This window comes from Epinephelus fuscoguttatus, linkage group LG11 (genome assembly GCF_011397635.1).
Source record: "Epinephelus fuscoguttatus linkage group LG11, E.fuscoguttatus.final_Chr_v1".
Classification (NCBI taxonomy): domain Eukaryota; kingdom Metazoa; phylum Chordata; class Actinopteri; order Perciformes; family Serranidae; genus Epinephelus; species Epinephelus fuscoguttatus.
This window is the reverse complement of record NC_064762.1, coordinates 17,698,212-17,718,435: the sequence shown is the minus strand read 5'-3', so window position 1 is coordinate 17,718,435 and position 20,224 is coordinate 17,698,212. Positions and strand designations below refer to the sequence as shown.

The window sequence follows — 20,224 nt, the reverse complement described above, 5'->3', positions numbered from 1 at the left end:
CCTGTGTGGCATCACCAGTGAAATGTGGATGTGATCTGGCCATGACTTCTCTGTTATTACTGTAGTGGACAGGTCTGTGGATATTCTCATTTATCCAGGTCAATTCCATTTTGGCAACAATTAAATCGTAGGCAACTGGACTTCGATTTTGTCTAGAAGACGTTTCGCCTCTTATCCAAGCGGCTTCATCAGTTCTCAACGCATCGGTCTGACTAGTCCTCACTAGTCTGACAGACTAGTGAGGACTAGTCAGACCGATGCGTTGAGAACTGATGAAGCCGCTTGGATAAGAGGCGAAACGTCTTCTAGACAAAATCAAAGTCCAGTTGCCCACGATTTAATTGTTGCCAAAATGTAGTGGACAGGGCTGTAGCCAGCTCTAATTAAATGGACTAAAGAGTGAATGTTGTGGAGTGTGAACATAACAGGGCTATGTGAGGGTACGGATGGGTCGTATGGACATATTTAAAATGATCTTTATGTCATTGTGCCGTGATTTTCACTTAAACTGACCCAGTTTACCATGTTTTAGTGTCTAAGTGATGAATGAGAACAACAGCTTTTGAAATTGATCCAGCATTGAGTGAGAGCAGCTGGCTGCCAAGAAACAGGCTGCAATGACCCTTTTAGGGCCGACATCACAATACCGTCATTTTATTAGCTGGAGGCAAAACAGGACTCTCCACCACAGGGCTGGAGGCTACATAGGAGTCTTAAAATGTCGTCTTGTTGTGTTACTGGGAGCCAGAATAGAAGGAATCATGCCTCAAAACTTAAATTTTATCACATACCAGCCGCCACTGCCCGTCAACAACAACAAAGACAATTACGGTTAAATGTGATAAGACGAAAGGACTGGACGGAGGCGATCATCTAAAATGCTCACGTGCAGCGCACACTTCATATCAGGTTAGGGAAAAAGTATTTACTGTTGTAGGGATGAATAACGTTGTGTGTATTAAGCGTTATCATGTCCACCTCATCAGAAGTTGGGGAGGTGATAAGAGGAATATTGGATTTCTCCATAAGGCGCATTAGCTAACGTTAGCTTTGATAGCAAAACAAACTGGAGGAAACCGTTAAGGTAAGATTGGCATAGTACATCAACCGCAGAGCTTCCTAGGTGACATCATCCATCCACTGAGTGAGAGCATACGGGTCGGCAAGTCTGGTCCCGTTGGTCAGTGTTTACGTTTTACTCGTGGTCCCAGAGAGTGAGTGACCTGACATGGTGCATTCGTAAATTCAGTCTGACGCTCTACACTAAAATAAGAGCCCTGTTGTTGGAAGACATGGAGAGTTATAGTTCCACATAAATTAACAAACGGTTAAGTTAATCACACATTCACTCCGCTTGGCGCTCTGCTGCTCCGAGTGCAGTGCTCTGGATAACTGGACGGTACATTCCGAATTTATGAACGCTCCAGTTTGTGCCAGAATTGTCGGAATAAGTATTTCTGAATGTACAACTCGTATCATCTTCCTCTACTGTCGAAAACAAGCCAACACAACTCGCTAGCAAGCGTTAGCTAATGTCGGTTGGAGGATAGTTTTGCCTCCAGCTAAGCCCCGCCCACCAAAAACTTCATTCTCTCCCTCTCCATCATTACTTAAAGAAGTGTGTGATGGTAAATGTACCTGCAGAGACTCTGCCTTCTGCCTGTATTTTGGTGAGGTGGGGGCTTCATAAAGTGGTAGCGACCAGGGGCTCGACCATAAGGAGCAGCCACCCAAGAGACACCACACCAAAAACACAGAAATATATTGAGGCGAAAATGGCAAATGAGAGTAAATCTGGGGTTGATTTTTACTTTTACTTTCACTGGAGAGTGTGATTACAAACAGCACCTGACAATTCGTCATGGTAAACCTTTAATTTGATACCCTTTTTGATTTTTAGAGATATAGTGATATTCTGTTTACCATTTAAAGAGCTCGTAAACTATAATTTGATATACTGGCCTCTGCTGATTGATGGACCTCTCTCAGGTGATTTTAGATAGATTGTGTTGATGGTGCTTGACAAACTAATTTTACTTGATGAAGGACTTCTGAGGCAAACAGTTGATTTTATAGCATTTCTGATTTCCTCTCAGTTAATACAGTTCTGGTCTGATACACTCCACATTAAGACTTTATGGTGTGTGAGACGTCTGTGTGTCCAAAGCACACTTGAAGAGATATGCGGTGGCTTTTGCTGTCTTACTTGAGAATCATGGCAGAGACAGTGAAGGCTGAACCAAATGTCCAACATCGAGATGGTTGCTATGGAAACATGCGTCTAATTTGATGTTTTGCTCATTCCTGACAACTCTCGCTCACATTATAAATGTGTGTGCAAACGTCTCTGTATAGCTTCTGCTAACGATACTGTAGGGTGAAATACGTTTGTACAGCTTAAATCCATTGCAGACTATATTCTCCCTGCTGTGCGCTCTTTTTCCTTCTGTGTGCTTTCATTCAAACACTATTTGCCTAGAAGCTCGCCGCCAAGTATCAAAGTTGTCGACTGAAGTGAACAAGGAAGCTTTTCCTCTTTTCCTTTTCAACTGCGGAGTAAGCCAGCAGACCATGCAGTGATGGATTCAGACTTTGGAATAAGCATGTCTTAAAGAATATTTTAGTTTTGATGGAAATTTGGGGGTATTTAAACAAGTGAAAGCAGTCTGGTTGAGGATTTCAGAGGATAGAGATAAACGTTTCTTGTCAGTAATGTTGGCTCCTGTATTCTTGGCACTTTTTTGACGATTCTTGGAAATGTCCTCACACAGTGTCAGCGAGTAGGGTGCACATGAGGGGAATAATGAAATGGTGTTGACTCAAATGAAGGCGGCTTTTGTTAGTTATAGATGCTGTCAAACTGCAGGAACGTGGCCCACAGACAACTACAGAGTTTCCGACAGAGTTCAGACCAACAGCAGAGGCGATAAAACTTTTGTTTTTACAAGCTCTCAAAGAGCTGAGAGAGCACGCCTTCACCCTCTGTGTCTATCAGTGGATTGTCTATTATTAGCTGTGGATCAGCAGTATGGGTTTCCAGTGAGTGCTCGCCAGAGAGCATCCGTCACTCTGACCCCACTCCACTCCGCTCCGTCTGACTCAACACCTTGGTCTGAGTCCGGCCCTGATGAATGGCTGATATCCCAGCAAGATCGGAGTTCCTACTTCCCTACTTCCCCTCCGTTTGTCTTCTGGTGGCTGTTGCTCACTCAACGAATACATGGATTTTGTGTGTGTGTGTGTGTGTGTGTGTGTGTGTGTGTGTTTCAAACCTTTAAACGGCCCATGATTCAAACTGAGTAATCTATTCTACAATCTACAGCCCAACTTCCCACCCTTTATCTTTTATCACAGCTATCTGCTATCTATCTGTACTTCATCCCAAATGGATTTTATACCTCTTTTTTCCTTTTATATAATTTTGACTCTGTTTCTCTTGTACATTGCCTCATTTTTCTTGCCTTTTCGTCTCCCTGTCACTGTTTCCTTTTTATTTCTTTTGTTCAAGGCGGGAATGTCACACTGTTGTTCTGCCTCACTGCTTGTATAAAAGGTACAACAGTGCAATAGGAGGACAGAGTTGTTTCCCCTTAAAGCCAGCAGTGGAGGTAGTAACAGCACCGAATCGGTATGTGTGTAAAAGTGGCAGCTGGCAGGATGGGACGGGTGTGACGTCTTGATGATGTGTTATGTGTGTGATCCACTGCCAGTAGATTTAAAGAGCAGCTGATAGCAGTTAGCAGCTAACTTAAACTAGAATAACAGCAATTGAAAATACCCACAAATTAGGCAGACAATGAGGTCTGTGAACTCTTTACCCACTGAGCAGAGGATGGCATCAACCACCAGGGATGCTAAATGATAGTTATTGCCATTTTATGCCATTGTTATTGTTTAGAACACTGGTTCACAAAGGGCGTGCCATGATGCAAGTCTAGGTGTGCCATGAGATTTTGTGATAACCACACATTATTATCGGAATATTCAACTGGGCCTATACAGAAAGTTATGAATGAATTTTTTATTGACTGTATCAGTATGTTGTGCACACCCATTTCCTAATAGAGAGGCAAACTCTATCTAAAAAATATAACATAACTTTAATATAACTAAAAAAAACAGGGAACCTTTTCATCATTGTTCGCATGTGGGAATTATAAGTGTGTGACACATCAGATTATATTACATTTCTCTGTGTCAAATCGTGGAAAGGGACCAGTAGTTTGTGCCCAGAGGTCCAGTAAGTCTCTTGTAGAAATTGCTGGTTACCTCTGGTGTAGATGATATAACCAGGAAGAGTTTGTGCACATATACAAGTATGGACGAATGCAACCTGCAGCATGGTGTGTCGAAAACTGCAGCAAAACAAACACACACATTAAAAAAATAACTGTGGGGTCGCAAGAATCAATTCTCTGAGCTATTATTGAAGGCCATCCATAACACAGTAAAAAGTGAAAACTTATTCCCAGAACCACTAAACATTAATTACTTCATTTCCAAGCAACACAAAAAAGATTTAACTGCTTTGTCTGTGGAGGAATTTGTGTCATTGACATATTTTAACACCAGAATTTATGTAAGCAACCTTGAATGCTGGATGTAGGTTCAGTCAGATTAAAAACAAGCAAACAATTAAGTTGCCCTTTCTTTAAGTCTAGTCCCAAATGGGCGAGGTTGTTCATATAGGACAATACATCGCCAGAGAGAAGTTATTTTGACGGACAGTTGAGTGAACTCTACTTTATATGTCTGACCACGTGCAGTAAATCCCTCCCATCTGGTTGTCTGAGAAGATTAAAAGCAAATGCTACAAATTATTGGCAAACTCTGTCTGACACAAGTCTGGCTTCATTAAGAAGTATTTTCTTTCCCCCTAAGTCCTGTTGAGAATACTTTACAATTCATTGCTGATGGGTCATTTGGCAAGTCTGGCGTAATATCCATTAGATGGCTAGAGTACCATTCTTTACATGATGGTCAGTCTCTGTGGGGCTCTACCAGTCAGGATTTTACTATTCATAATACTAATGTTGACTCGTTGTTAAGAAATTGATTGTGATTCGCTCACACTGCTCTCACCAGAGTTGTTGAGCAATTTAGTTTTCTAATGTAGTTCAGTGAAAATAAAGATGTTGAAAATAAATCAAAACCTATATGACTGGACCACGTGGGAATTTAATTTGAAAGGATAGACACAGGAAGTGGCCATACTCAGCAGTCAGACAGGAGTCAGATTATAAACCAATCACAGCTGACAGATATATTTCCCTTCTTCTGTAAATATTCAGTCTGATAAATATGGAAAAGTTGATCATGTTAGTGCAGGGCTACCCAGAGCTTTACATCTGTCCCACGGACGACAGGCCTTCACACTTATAACAGGAAGTGTGAAGAAGATCAGCTCTGCACTCAGGATTTCAGGATGCTTGTTAAGGTTTCTTAGCAATCCCAGACGCAACCTGCCGCTGTGCCCTTGAAAGCTGCCACAAAAAAAGACACAGGAGTAGCACCCAGCGCCCGAACTTGCGTGTTCCAGATAGTCAAAGACGTGGCATATGTACAGCCTCTAATTTCCAGAGCTGGTACGTGCGGTTATTCCACAGGCTAGTTAATAACGTGTCGGGCAGGAAATCCAAAGTGTGGGGTCATTTTGAGAAGCTGAAGGATGAACCCAAGGTGATATATAAACTCATCTTCATTGGTCGACTACAAACATGACGTATCATCTGAAACATGGAAGTAGCTACATGCCCATTAGCCACTTAGCGCAATCATTACTGCTTTGCCGACAGCGTCATTAACAGGCGGCTCGCTCAGTGTGTGACGTGCACTTGTAGATAAAATATAGGCCTATATTAATGAAGGTTCATTAGTACGGTTTTGTATTTCTCTGTAATGTAGCACAGTGTTAACAATGTTTCTGATACTATTCTTTCTCACACCTTCAACTCAAACCATTGTGTTGCCCCGCCCAAAATATATAATTTAATAATTAAATTAATATCGTGCGGGCGACTAGTTGACTAATGGCACTAAATGAAGACTATTGGTTGAATTTTGAGTTGGGGCAGCCCTACTTTGTATTTTGTTGCATATATGCTCAGTAATGCTTGGACTTCACTGTTGAACCCATTTGTCCATGCTTGATTCCATTTTTGTTATGAGCTGTTGCTTGTGTTTTGTGTTGTTTATATGGCTAACAGATTTTAAAAATTGGTAGTTGCATTGTGCTGCACTGGCTCATGAGTTCAACCAATCAATGTAAACTTATATCGCCCAGGGTTCCTCTTGTGCTGGGAGAGAACCCACTCTAAAGTAGGAGCTAAAAAAGTCCCTTAAAACCGGGTTTTAAGAACAACAATTGTTTGTAGTTTGGCGCGGAAACAATAAGTCGGGTTTTAGAGCTATGAAGACTTTGTCCACTCTGAAAGCGCCCAATGACAATGTTAACAAGCTGATGTTAAGCATGTATAATGATTACCTCGTTCATTTTTTATAGTTAGACTTGTTAGGAAGAATTTGCAGCTGAGGCTAAAGCTGAATAAACCACCATTCATTTTGTGAGTACTTATTCATAAACCAAAGTATTGGACAGATTAAAAATTGTGACCTAAGGATAGTGCTGGATGACAAGTCAATGGATCACCAAACTTGTTACACCTCAGACCAGCATTGCCATCCCCTGAGCCATACTGCTAACATGGTTAAAAATCATCGGAAACTTAAATTTATTGCACAAGTAGGTTATTTGTACCTTAGGCGAACTACCTTTCATCTAGCACCACCAATATGTCAAAATTTGCACTTCTGTAAGACTGTTTGATGATAAAACTCCAAAACTAAAGACCAAAGTAGTTTGAGAGTAATAATACATAGCATCTTTTCTTCCTCCAGACATAACCGATGATGATGCATCATCTTTTTTAATAGGGGAACAGTCTTAATTGGTAGATAGAAGCGTACAGGGGCTTGTTTCTTTCAGGGCTTTTATAGTAACTGCAAGAAAAAAACAGGAACAGAATGGATTTCACGTTCCAAAACAAAAAGGGATTGCTCTATGGAAATCACTGTTGACATACTTGCCCCCAAATGCTTGTTTTTTAGATTAGGCCTTTTTTGGTTGAATGTTTTCCTACTTGAGCTCAATTACCATAGCAGTGTGTATGTGTGTGTGTGTGTGTGTGTGTGTGTGTGGCACTTCAGGGCTAAGCTGTCTTCGTGTCCCAGTGCGACACGACTCTGGCAGGAGCTATTCTAATTAGGGCTGTGATATGCATGTTTATGTGTATATCTGTTTTCCTTCACCAATCTCAATTTGTGTGTTTGTTTTTGACTTTGCCGTGAGTTAGTATGTGTACATCTCTGTGTGTGTGTGTGTGTGTGTGTGTGTGTGTGTGTCCATGAGTCTATGTGTGTGTGTCCACGAGTCTATGGGTGGTAACACGCTTGCTCATGTGTGTGACTCTAATAAGTGTTGACTAAATTCTGTCATCCCCCAAAGACCAATCTGTGAAACTGACCTAATGTAATAAATCATTAAATTAGTCTTTTTAATTGGTATTGTTTGATATGATGAGTACCATGTGTTCCAATTACTCTACCCATTTTCCAATTAAGCACAGTGCATTGTCCCCAGTTGGGACTGTCACAGGGAACAATGCACTGATAGATTTCCAGAATTCAGTCTGTCGCAGCGTCACAGAATGGGTGAATGAAGGATTTTTCCCAAGAAAGTGTGAGAATTGTCAGCATTTTCATCAATATCTGCAGATTATATCCTTTATCTGGGCTTTTGTCCAATCCCATTTCTTATTTTTACCCCCAGTCTATAGTTTTGAAGTGCTCCTTTGCTCATCAGAGCAGAGTCAAAAGGGTTGAAACCCTTCAAGACCCTGGTACATCATCATCGTTGTCGATGCCAAATGCGACCTTGGCAACAATGGTGTTATCACACTTGCTATTTATGTGATGGAGATAGAAAAGCATGGGCGCTCACAATTTGTTCACATAGGCTAATGTTAGCAACTCGTGCTCTGACCCTGCCAGTCTGCACTGATAGTAGAGGAGTGGTAACAAGTGCAGTGACTATGCTGTTGGACTTTAATTACATTTTGAGCATCATATGCCATCAAAGAGGGGAATGTGATATGGAAATGTGTCAAAATGTGGAACTGTCATGCATAAATTAGCAATAACAATGTAACGCTAGCTAGCTGCTGAGACATAAGCACGCTAGGGATTTCTTTTGTTGTGCTTGTTGTAAAGAAAATGACCATAATACATTGAAATGATATTAAACTAAGATAATACAATGATTATCGTAGATTTTAAACGGGCACTGTGTAGGAATTTCTCCCATCTAGTGTTGAGATCGTACATTGCATTCAAATGGATAGTGCACTCTAGCGCCTCACTGTTTCAAACGGTAGCTGCTGTGTACCAAAAAGCTATGATAACATTGATAAAACCATGTCATCCAATATTTCATGGAGTATTCATTCAGGCTCCTACACAGACACACGCGACGCGAGTTGACAAACCCCCTCCTCATCATGCTGGCTGTGTTTACAACGTAGGACTGTTGGGGCGGTGTAAATCGAATCAAACCAATCACGTCTTGTCTTTTGACAACTGACAAGTGGCTCAACCTCACACACCTCATCCCTCTCCTCGCAACACTGCGTTGCTAACAGCTGTTAGCGATGAGCGCCACTAACAGCGGCTAACAGCTGCAAGCACCGCTAACAGCTGTTAGCTGCTGTTAGCTGTGATTCTCCTTCAGCAGCTCTCTCCACCTGGGAAAGGCTACCCCGATGTTGACCCTTGTTTTTTGAAATCGCCGGTCACGTTGCCTTTTTTCAAATGCACCGGCACTTGTGACTAGCCTGCTTGCTGCTGCTTTTCGTCACTCTACCTGCAGGCGGAAACCAGAAACCGACAAGTGAAAACGCGAAAGGCGATTTCGTATTTCTCAAGTATGTCCCTGTACGTACCTGTATTTTCAAGATGGTACACATACATGATCAGACACTGGTCGCAATGTATATGTAAATGAGAATTTCAGAGCTTACGGACATACTTAGATACGCTGATGGAGGTAAATACACGTGCTAGGACACACTTTTGACTGCAAAATTTGTTTGTCTCAAAGAACAACTGAAATTGTTACACATAGTGTCTTTAAATCTCTATGAAGAACAAAGAAGATGCATTTGTGGGTTTCTTTTGTTGCTTGTGCAGCCATCTTGCTGATGATTTCTCACAACATTCAGTTTGGAGTGGACACCGTACCCCTTGATGAATATGCTAAACAGATGGGTAGGGCTAAGTGGAGGGGGGCAAGGGGTGTGTTGGAACTGAGCCAAAGAAAGAACATCTGAAGGTGCTTTCACATCTGCCCTGTTTGATTTGGTTCAGTTGAACTCAAGTTCGTTGGGGCAGGTGTGAACACAGCAATCACATTTGGGTGTGCACCAAAACAACCAAACTGAGACCTTCCTGAAGAGGTGGTCTCGGTCTGGTTTAGGGATGGGTCACGATTTTCGAATGTTCGAATAGTCGTTTTATTTTGAAAAAATCGATTTTTTAATGCGACTATTACTATTTGCCGTTTTCTTTCCCCCCTTTATTTGACATGCAGTTCAGCTCCTAACCGCACGAGGGCAGTATAGGATTGCTACAGCGGTGTGAGATGGGCTACCAGCTAGTTTGATGCTCTTCTACAAACAGGAGAAACATGCAGAGACTACTACAGTCATCAAAAAGTTCCGTGTGGAACAACTTCGACAAAATAAACGAAAATGAGGTGCAGTGCAAACTCTGTGAGGCAAAGCTTGCATACCACAAGTCTACAACAAGTATCCACAGTCATTTGAGAGCCAGGCACGCAGGAGGTGGCGAGGGACCGTACCGGCCGGGCTCAGCAGCGCGACACGTCTGCAGTACGAGTCCCGTAGCAGCTCGCCCCCCTGTTAATCAATTACAGCGGCTCCACCGGCAACAGAAGTGGTGCAACAACCCGTCTGTCACACGACAGCTCTCTATTTTACGGGGCTCTTCTATTTTTGTCGCGCTACGCTCCCCTACGTGACCCTCCAGCAGATAAAAACTACATGAAATAGTGTGCTAAATGAGCACAATGTGTTTTTAAATGAATAAACCATTATCAGAGGTGATATGTGATGATATTTTTTCATGCATTTACCCATGTTTATCCGTTACATTGTGTAAATGTCCGTGGCAGACATTTGAAAGCGAGTAGATGACAAAGAGAGATGCTTTTCTGGTCTAGACACACTGATTTTCTTCCTGTTTAACTGGTTGAAAATTATGTATTTACAGTTGTTTGGCCAGTGGTTCCTTATGTTTCTCTCTGTATTAAAAAAGTTTGGTCACCCCGGTCTGATACCCTCCCCTACTGGTATTCTAACTTATTAATATCTCATCTTTATTAAAACTTTATCTATCCATAAATAAAATGTGAATAAGGCCTGTCATTCACTCTCAGTTCCAGGTCCCAGATCCCCAAGAATAAGCTCTATATGTCTAATTATACACACTTCCTCCACAGTGTAGAATAACTCATTTCAGTTCCAGAACGTGGGATGCTAAATATTTTACAGAATCGGAAATTTGTTCACACTGCATACAACACACCTGCTGTAACTACATCCACGCCACCTGGCACCGCACGCCGTTGAATCACTTCTGGCAACAAATCATTGACAAACTGCATCCCACCTGTCTCTGTCACTCTGCCTACAGAATTCACATCCGCCGTCAGCTTAGATAAGACACCTAAGCCGTTATTCATTGTTGAGGAAACTCCGAAACTAAAGAATACTTGGAAAAAGGGGACTTGAGTCATGTTTCGTTTGTGCATCTTTGTGGGAGTGACAGGGAGTGAGTCATTAACTGAGTAATGACATAACGTGAGTAGTGCGTCTCTGCAGCATGATGTCACATAGCTCTGTCTCGGTGACCTGGAGTCTTACTGAGAAAACCAAATAATGAGACATTTGAAAATTCCTCAAGGCTGTGCATTCAAAAAACACCCACCTCAGGAAGTTCTCCACAGTTTATTGGTTTCATCTGTGTGCTAGTTCAAGGTCTGGCCAAGCAAAGCTATGTGATGGATTACCTGCTTTACCAGCAAGCAATAGATGGGCTTCATTACCCCTCAAAACATATGAATATGATACAATTTACTGTGGGAGAGATTAAATTAGATGTGTTGTGGTGAGCATATCACTGGTGTCACATGAGCACAAGCCAGCCTGGGTTCCCTACATCTCAATTCACCATTTTCTGAAAAACTCAGCACATTCAGCGAGCCTGACACGCAGCACTATTTATGATTAATGACACGCTGAAGGCGAAATTGATATACACCTAAATAAATAGCAGTTTCAATTGGAAGAGATTGACTTAACCTGAAAGTGTGCTCACATCGACATTGACAGCGAGGTAATCATTTATGCCAGATGAGGGATGTGAGACAAGGCGACGAGGGAAACCAGTGGCAGGTTCACACTTAAACAATAAGTGAAGCTTTAGCTTGAATATTAAAGAGTGCGAGGTGGAAAGAACGGACGTAACTATGACCAGCAAGCACGTTTTAAGGTTCGTACTTGTATTTAAGGTTTCCACTATGACATGTTTACATGCTTTAATGTTCAAAAAATACATTTTTTCCCTCATACTGTCTGTGAAAAATGAATGTCTGTGGACGGTACAGATGTTAGCATTGTTGCCTCACAGCAAGAGGTTTCCTGGTTCAAACCCAGGGTTGGGGAGCCCCTCTGTGCAGAGTTCTCCCCATGTCAGCGTGGGTTTTCTCTGGGTACTCCAGCTTCCTCCCACAGTCCAAAGACATGCAGGTTAACTGGTGACTCTAAAATGTCCGTAGGTGTGAATGTGAGTGTGAATGGTTGTCTGTCTCTGTGTGTCAGCCCTGTGATAGTCTGGTGACCTGTCCAGGGTGTACCCTGCCTCTCGCCCAGTGTCAGCTGGGATAGGCTCCAGCTCAAAAATACATATTCTTCCTCCTCATTCTTGGGTGAACTGTCCCTTTAAGAGGCAATGTTGAAGTAAAGAACCAAATAAAGACACTGATACAAAGACAGGCTAGTAGAAATAGAGACTAAGTAAAGGCAGGAAAGAGTTAGAGACAGTGTCTGCTCTGTCATCTTCCACGTCATCTCAACCGTCCTGTTGCTCCTGTAATCCTGGCTCAGAATGATTTATCTCCTGACAAGCAATCATTGGAAACACAAACGCATCATGCCCAAAGTATGCCAGTAAAGGGCAACCTTGCTTATTGATGCCCTTTTCATAGCTCATAATTAAACCCAGCGAACGTTCTGGCATTAAGTAAATACGATGACGTGCGCCAAATGCGTGTGAAGCTCGCAACAGCTTCCAAAGCAGTTTTATGAGGCTCGTCACATGAATTTTGTGTCCAAGGGTGTGTCCTTACCACAACACCTGCAGCATCAGTAAAATGTCCCAACACAAGCCCAGTGCTTTGTCAGGGGAAATATTCTCTCAGAGACAATGATGTGACATTGTCTGACATGATGGTTTGTATTAGCGTCTTTTAAATGGGACCTATCATGCTTTTCCATATTTTGTGTCTAATATGTCATATGTTGCTGATGTTCATATTAAATGTGGCCGAAGTTTCAGATAACCAGGTAAACATATGTAAAAGTTATCCCTCAAAGAAAAAATCTCAGGGTTCAGATCACTCTGAACGCTCAGTATCCAACAGTTTTTCCTCTCTAGCTACAGTACAGTACTCTTGCTGTGAGAAATAGGTAGTTAAAAAAGAAACTTTAATTTAAAAATGATTTTAAATATAATGCCTTTAAAGATATTGTTTAGTTTAAGAACAATGTATTGTTCTTTATGCAAGTTTATTTTGTTCTAGAGTAATACGTCACATGACTAGAGTTCAGGGGTCGCACGTGTTGCATTATGGGCTGAGGCAGTACAGCGGCAGAGAGCGCCAACATGGCTACAGAGCAGAGAACCAACATGGCTTAAAAGGAAGTACAGACGACCCTAAAATAATAATATTCTGCATGGTCCAAGAGGCCCACACGGTCGTTGTCATTTTGCACCTTTATTTGTTTTTTGTTTTTATCTTGTTTTAATATTTGTTTCAGTGGCCTGTATGGACTGTTGAATATGTTTTCTGTTGCTGTGCTTACTTTTTGGGACCAGTCTATTATCAGAAAATTCACGTGAGACTGTTGTTGGGCATGTCTAAATGCTGGACATTTGGTTTGATTTTTATTTCAAACCTTGTTTTAATGTTCTTTATTAGGGGACCTATTGTTATCCTGCATGTTCTTCTTCTTCTTTCTTCTTCTTCTGAGGAAATCCTACTTCCCATGCGCGAAAAATCACCAAAATTTGCACAAAAGTCCCATGCCAGATTGCCTCAGCTGCAAAAACAGGCCAATAGTCCCAGTGTTTCCTCTAGGATGTTTTTTCAGCAGCGGGGGTGGCAGGGGGAGGGGGCGAGAGACATCCCTTGGCCGAATACCAAGTACCTAATACCGAATGCCGTTTTTTAGTTTTTCATTAGTTTTTGCAGATGAACCCCCTCCAGATTAGTGTTGTCACGGTATCAAAATTGGGACCCACAGTACAATACCAGTGAAAGTATCACGGTTCTAAGTAGTATCAGGATACCACAGCGAAAATGAGGCAGATGTGCGTTTTGTCATTTATAAAAAGATAAATCACTTTTCTATAATACATCAATGATATTTCAATGGAATAAATTACTTATTGGCTTATTCATACTTCAAAAACAGCATCAATGAGTGATGAACATAGGGGGGATCAAAATAAATCAATAAAATAAGAATCAACCAGCCACCCTCCTCCCCTGACAAGTAAAGAACAGTCCCTAAAGTGCGGTGAGGTTTGTGGGCCGTTACCTGCCACAGAGAAATGTGAACAGCTCGTTTCTCCTCTGATACGCCACACACTGTGTGCAGCCATGGCTCTGCTGTTCAGGTACTTTTGGGCAGTCGGGACAACAAGTTATTCACCTGGAGCCAGACTTCTCCGTCGCCGGTAAGCCGTTACAATGCGCCGCCGTATTTGACAGGAATACGTCCTGTCTGTGTCTGTGACCCCCTGTTCAAGCCACAACCGGCGGGATTCGCCGTTTCGTTTCTGCTGCTGTTTGAAATCTGTACTCACACAGCATGCTGAATGATTTATTTTGCCCGCACAAAACTATTTTTAGTCGCAAATGTGGTGACGGACAGAGTAAAATATCGCCACACTGCCGACATTTTACTCTGTCCGTCACCACACGCTGTTTGATTACATTATCAAAACACGCCGCTATTATTCAGCCTTGCTTTTAACTTATTCCACCGAATACCAAATGTGTTTTTTTGCAATATTCGGCCAAATATATTCGGTGCAACAAATCAACCATATGTGCTACAGATTTGCTTTCACCAAAATGTAGCCCCAATACTGAAGAAACTTTTGTACATTTAAACCTATTGCAAATTATGAAGTCCATCACTCTAGTTTTTTCAAAATCTGTAAAACGTATTAGACCAATCTCCTCCCACAATTTTTGCTCAGTTGACCCCAAACTTGCTACAGAGCATCTTCAGACTGTCCTACACAAACGATCCACACAGATTTTTGATTAATCGAAAATTGAGCCTACAGTGCATCAAAATGTTTGGCTGTAAACGGTATTGTAAACATATACTTGCAAATTCTTGCTAAATACATTTTCAGTGTTCATTAAAAAAATGACAAAATTGGAGTCATGGTAGATGATGTTTGGAAAATATCAATTTTGTCTCAAAAACTGAATTTTTTACAGCATTTTGAATTTCGCTCTCATGTGAACAATTGGAGTCAATGTAAAAATGACATTTTTAAACATCAGTTTTTCACTTATGGAGCCAATAAATCATTGTTAAAAACAAATTACCAACATCTCCATGCTGTCTAGATGCAATTTGTGTATTTTCAGATTTTTGTCTTAATAACTGAATTTTTGACAGCCTTTTGAAATCTGCCTTTACACACTAACAGCTGCTGTCTTGCACACAGGTGACTGGCTTAGTCAGTTTGTGAAGCTACATGTGATATCTCTGTTTGCCAATTAGCTCAGTGAGATAGAGGATGGCTCTTGGCGTTGAAGATTGTGAGTTCAAGCCTCAGCTTGTGCAACATTTCCATATGAGAAATCTACCCAAACTTTTCATAAAGGTCCAGTCCCATGCCAGATGTCCTCACCTGGAAACACAAGAAAATAGTCCTGATGGTGGCGCTACAGCAAGCCTCTAAATTTCAAAACTTTCAAAATTCATAACAAATCAACCATATGTGCTACAGCTTTGGAATTTTCACTTTTAAATTTGCTTTTCCATGGCATGGGTGGCTACTGTCTGGCTTCCCGATGCTTGGCTTAGTCAATTTGTGAAGTCACACATGAACTGTCACTTGCCAATTAGCTCAGTGAGATAGAAGACGGACCTCAGTCTCAGAAGCTGTGAGTTCAAGCCTGAGCTGAGGCAGAAAGGACATTCTAATGTGAAAGTCCTATGTTCAGGCATCATGCTATGTGGATTAGAGACTACTAAGGTTAAAATAATTATGATCCAGGCAGTTTTGCAGAGAGACAAATACTCTTTATCAACACTTTTCCCTGTTATCCCTTGTCTCTTTTCCCTGTTTATTTGGCTTAGCTATCAGTCAATATGCAGAGTCTATCCAATAGCTACTTTTACATTTTAAAAAATGTTTTCATCTTTGTCACCATGGATAATGTTTAGCTTTAAGCTAGATCACGCCAGTTTGTTCATAATTGCTAGCAGTTAATGTTATTCTTACTTTCTTGTTCTTGAGTTTTTTCTTTCCTTTGTATATTATGAGTCTGATCACTTCAGCCACTCATCCACAATTTGAAGGGCATGCCATAATTATATGATGTAACTTCTATGTTGTGATATGCTTTGTGTGTGTTGCTCAGAATTGCCTAATTTTGCCTAAAATTGCCCGGCCCTGACCATTGCTGCGCAGCAGCTATCATTTTTGTAGTTTTCACGGTGTCTGTGGAGAATTGAAGGATGGAAATAAAACTTAACAGTTACACTTCTTGAATACACATTACTGAGACACTCTTTAATTTTTTTGATATTCTCGTTTGCCCTCTCTGCTTTTTCCTTTTTTTGAGTTAGCAAGACAGACTACATCCTTTTTTGTGTGAAGGTATATTAAATCTGTTGCCCTAAATGACACCAGATGAGCCTGAATGCACCACATTGGCTGTTTCAGTGATGCTGAGAGCTGAAGACATTTTCCTCTTGCGTTTTTAAGAAATTGAATTCTTAAAATTACAGCCATGGTAATAAAACCTTGCTCCTGGCATTCCTGAATAAAATGACCAATCCATTTCCAGCTTTTCTCTGCATTCAGCAAATGGGCCATATTAAAGCATCCTCTAATATATGCATTCATGGCACAGGTGCTCTGGAGTCAGGGGCCGGACCCTTTTGTCTCACTGTCACCATCTGTTAAGCAGTGTATAATCCAGAGTCGTGTGTGTTTAACCCACATATGAACATCGTGCCGTGCACCGTATGGCTGCGGCAGTGCAGCAAACTTGTAAGGGAGATGGTGGCACATGATGCTTCATCTTGCTGAATCACTGACCCTCCTCTTCTTGCATTTCGTTTCCTAGGCGATCCACTCAGTTGCCTGGCATCACGAGGGCAAGCAGTTCATTTGCAGTCACTCAGATGGAACTCTGACCATATGGAACATCAGAGGCCAGGGCAAGCCCATACAGACAATCACCCCACACGGTAAGGATGTGAAAACACACGCAGAAACAAACACTCACACACACACTCACAGGCTGTGTCCGAAATCAGTCCCTTACTGACTCATTGACTACTCCCTTAGATACTAGGCGGAGTTTTCAAACACAGCCAGATGCATGATGGTCTCACTCCAAGCATTACATTAGCTTCTTGAGTTCTAACAGCCTGTGTGGAGTCACAGGCTTGAAACTCTGTGTGGGTGTGAACCCCTACAGAGTTGTTGAGGTCACATGGGAGTCGTTGACCCACCTGGCCCTCATATATGTTGTTAGTATAGATGGGACCAGGTGTGAATGGGGGTTAAGTCATCTGGGGAGGGATCCCAAGACTGCATTGTAGGTGGGTGATAAGTGGTGTCGAAGGCCACCTCCTCTGTTTAATGAAGGTCGTTCCAGTTTGACGTAGATGGCTTCTTGATGCTATTACGATGGTCAGGTGGGTCGACCACTCACATGTGACCTCAACGACTCTGTAAAGGTTCACGCCCACACAGAGTTTAAAGCCTGTGACTCAGCACCAGTCAGTTAGAACTGAAGAAGGTTCTTGGACGAGAGGCGAAACGTCTTCAAGAAACTCAAGGAAGTCTAGTTGTCTATGATATAGCACTTATGATTACCATGACCTGGATGACTGAGAATCTTCACCGACATGAATTTAGTCAGGTCATCTACACTATAACCTGAGTCAAATTTTAACTTTACACTTAACTATATAAGGTTAGGTAAGTGGGGAAAGTTTACCGACCTCACATCCTCAAGGGGGCGTTAATGGGTGGTTGGGTTTGGCCAACTTTTGGTAGCTCCTCCGATATCTATATGTATAAGTAGGAGGCAGGACCACACTTGCTCCTCTTTTTCTTCAAACATTTCCATTCTGCATGAGTGTTTGATGGTGTTTGCCATGTGTCTTTGAGAATCTATCAAGGTAAGGATAACATTTGATTAATTTGATCAAGTTTGACTGATTTAGTTTGTTAAAGGTTATACTTCAGTACATGTCTAGCCAATTATTATTTGACATTTATTGTACTTTGAAGCAATTCAAAGACTAGATTTATGATTCAATGACTCACTTTGCAAATATTATATCTTATTTCTGTCTTCATTTAGAACCATGGCAAACATCACAACAAGCATCTAATCAGCACTGGCCTTCATTTCAAAATAAATGATAGACATTAAATGATGGTTGAATGCAACAGTTGTCACCTGGTGGTTTGTGGCTCCTGTTAGAACCCTATATCCCCAATGGTAACCAGTTAACCCCATACTCTGTTTTCTAACGTTACGCATTTCAATCCCTCAGCAATAGTAATGCATTCATCTCATGCTGAGTACCATTTCTGTGCCTTAAAAAGAAAGTCTGAATCATGATAACATAACAGCTGTGGGTCAGTATGGAGGGCAAACCTTTCTTTTCAAAAATAAAAAAAATCCATATAAACATACAGTTTGGATATATCCCAAGTGTGAATGGAGACAGTCGCACACATAGCCACGATGCAAAAAATAAAGTGTGTAAATAATTTACCAACATTTTGACATGAGTTTTCTTCAGGGTATTGAGGGATAAAGCAGCTCAACAGACATTACACAGGGGATCCGACACAGGTGTGTTCTGTAATAGAGTTTCTCTATCTTCTTTCCACCAAGGACCCCTCACCAGATAGCAGACATTCCTCATGTTTGTCCCTTGGAATCATTTGACGTAGCCTATATTTATGGGGTTCTGTGGTCTTGGTTATGTAAAAGAACACAACAAGAGAAATGTATTAGCATGATATTAGACAAATATTAAAATATTTGCCCCATCTCAACACAGAAAACCAATCAAGCAATGACATTGGTTTAATTAGCTTCAAGTAATGCTTACCTAAACAAAATATCAAAGGCAAATTAAGAGAAAAGAGCTGATTTAAAGTGTCCATAATCCGTAATCCATACATAGGCTCAATAAAATGCAGACGCTGATTATGATAAATTATTTTAATTATGATATATTATAATATAAAAAATACATTTTTTGATTGAATGATAATTTTGATTAATGATTCTGAAAAGCTTTTGGGGATCCCCCAGACTAGTCTTGGAGAACCACACTTACCATGCCCACGATCCCTGTGTTTTACATTTGCATATCATAGGAGAAGCAAGTAGCTGCCTGATTCGTTTGTCATTTAAACGTCACGTTAGAAAGTTATATATTGGAAGGTAAACAGTCTATCAAAGAACATCTCAATGTATTATTTTAAAAGGCACAATACATTTCATAGAAGGTTGAAGTTATACAATGTTTAAAAGAAAAAGTCCTATGCCTGGTATTTATCACTTGTTAAACTTACACTTCTGTAGTTTTTTACCTCACGAAGAGTATTAATTGTAATTAATTTACTATAACGATAATAACAAACATAAATCTGACATGGCAATTTAATATAAAATGACATTTAAAACAGTTTAAACCATTGATTAACTGATTCATTAAACTCACAGAGTTGCAAACCTATAAATCGTAAAGATTTTAAGAGTTGCAGCAGCATGAAGCGTAAATAGAAAGAGTTTCAGACCTGTATCAGGAAGTCAGAGCTAGTTAAAGGCTAAAGTGAACAGATACGTTTTTAGCTTTCTTATCTAACGAGCTATCTTCCCTGATATCTATACGTAGTGTGTTCCATATCTTAGGGGCGTATTGACAAAGGCTGCTTCCCCGATCTTCCAGCTGTTGTTGGGAACCTCCAATGAACCAGCAGCAGATGATCACAGTGTTCTTGGAGGCAAATAGTTAACAAAGGAGTTAGTGATGTAGCTCGGTCTTAGCCCACGTAGGGTTTTGTATACAAGGAGGAGGAGCTTAAAATCAATTGGAAATGTAACAGGAAGTCAGTGCAGAGCAGCAGATGGGCCTGATGTGCTCTCTCCTCTTGGTCCTGGTATAAATGCTACTTGTACAATTCATTATTTTAAACTATTTTTTATTTCCTTATTTTATTTAGATAATTTTGCAGTCTCACTTTTGTTTTTAAATGTGTATTTTTCCATCTTTTCCATTTATGTACATTATCCCTCTGTATGAAATGTGTTATATAAATAAGTTTTTTTATGATTCTATTATTTCTGTCATATTCTGACATAAACAGGTTTTCTAACCAGACGGTCAGGACAAGAATCATTTTTCTTCATTTGATGATGATTCGATAAGGGATTGCAAGGGGTCACCAGCAAAAAAAGTTGAGAACTATTGGTCCAAGGAACCTTGTTGATTCTTTTAACCTTATACAAACACTCGTGCATGTCAGACTTAATGTAAAATGGGCATATGGATGTAAATGAATCCATTTTCTTGGA

General features: G+C 40.9%; 1 protein-coding gene across 3 annotated transcripts in view; it reads left to right on the top strand.

Moving 5' to 3' along the window:
- Nucleotides 1-20,224, top strand: part of stxbp5a (syntaxin binding protein 5a (tomosyn)) — a 167,442-nt gene that overhangs the window by 107,923 nt on the left and 39,295 nt on the right. For all 3 annotated transcript variants that reach the window (XM_049589393.1, XM_049589392.1, XM_049589394.1), the window contains one exon: nucleotides 16,739-16,862. In XM_049589393.1, coding sequence (XP_049445350.1) covers nucleotides 16,739-16,862 — 124 coding nt within the window. The remainder of the gene's footprint in view (nucleotides 1-16,738; nucleotides 16,863-20,224) is intronic.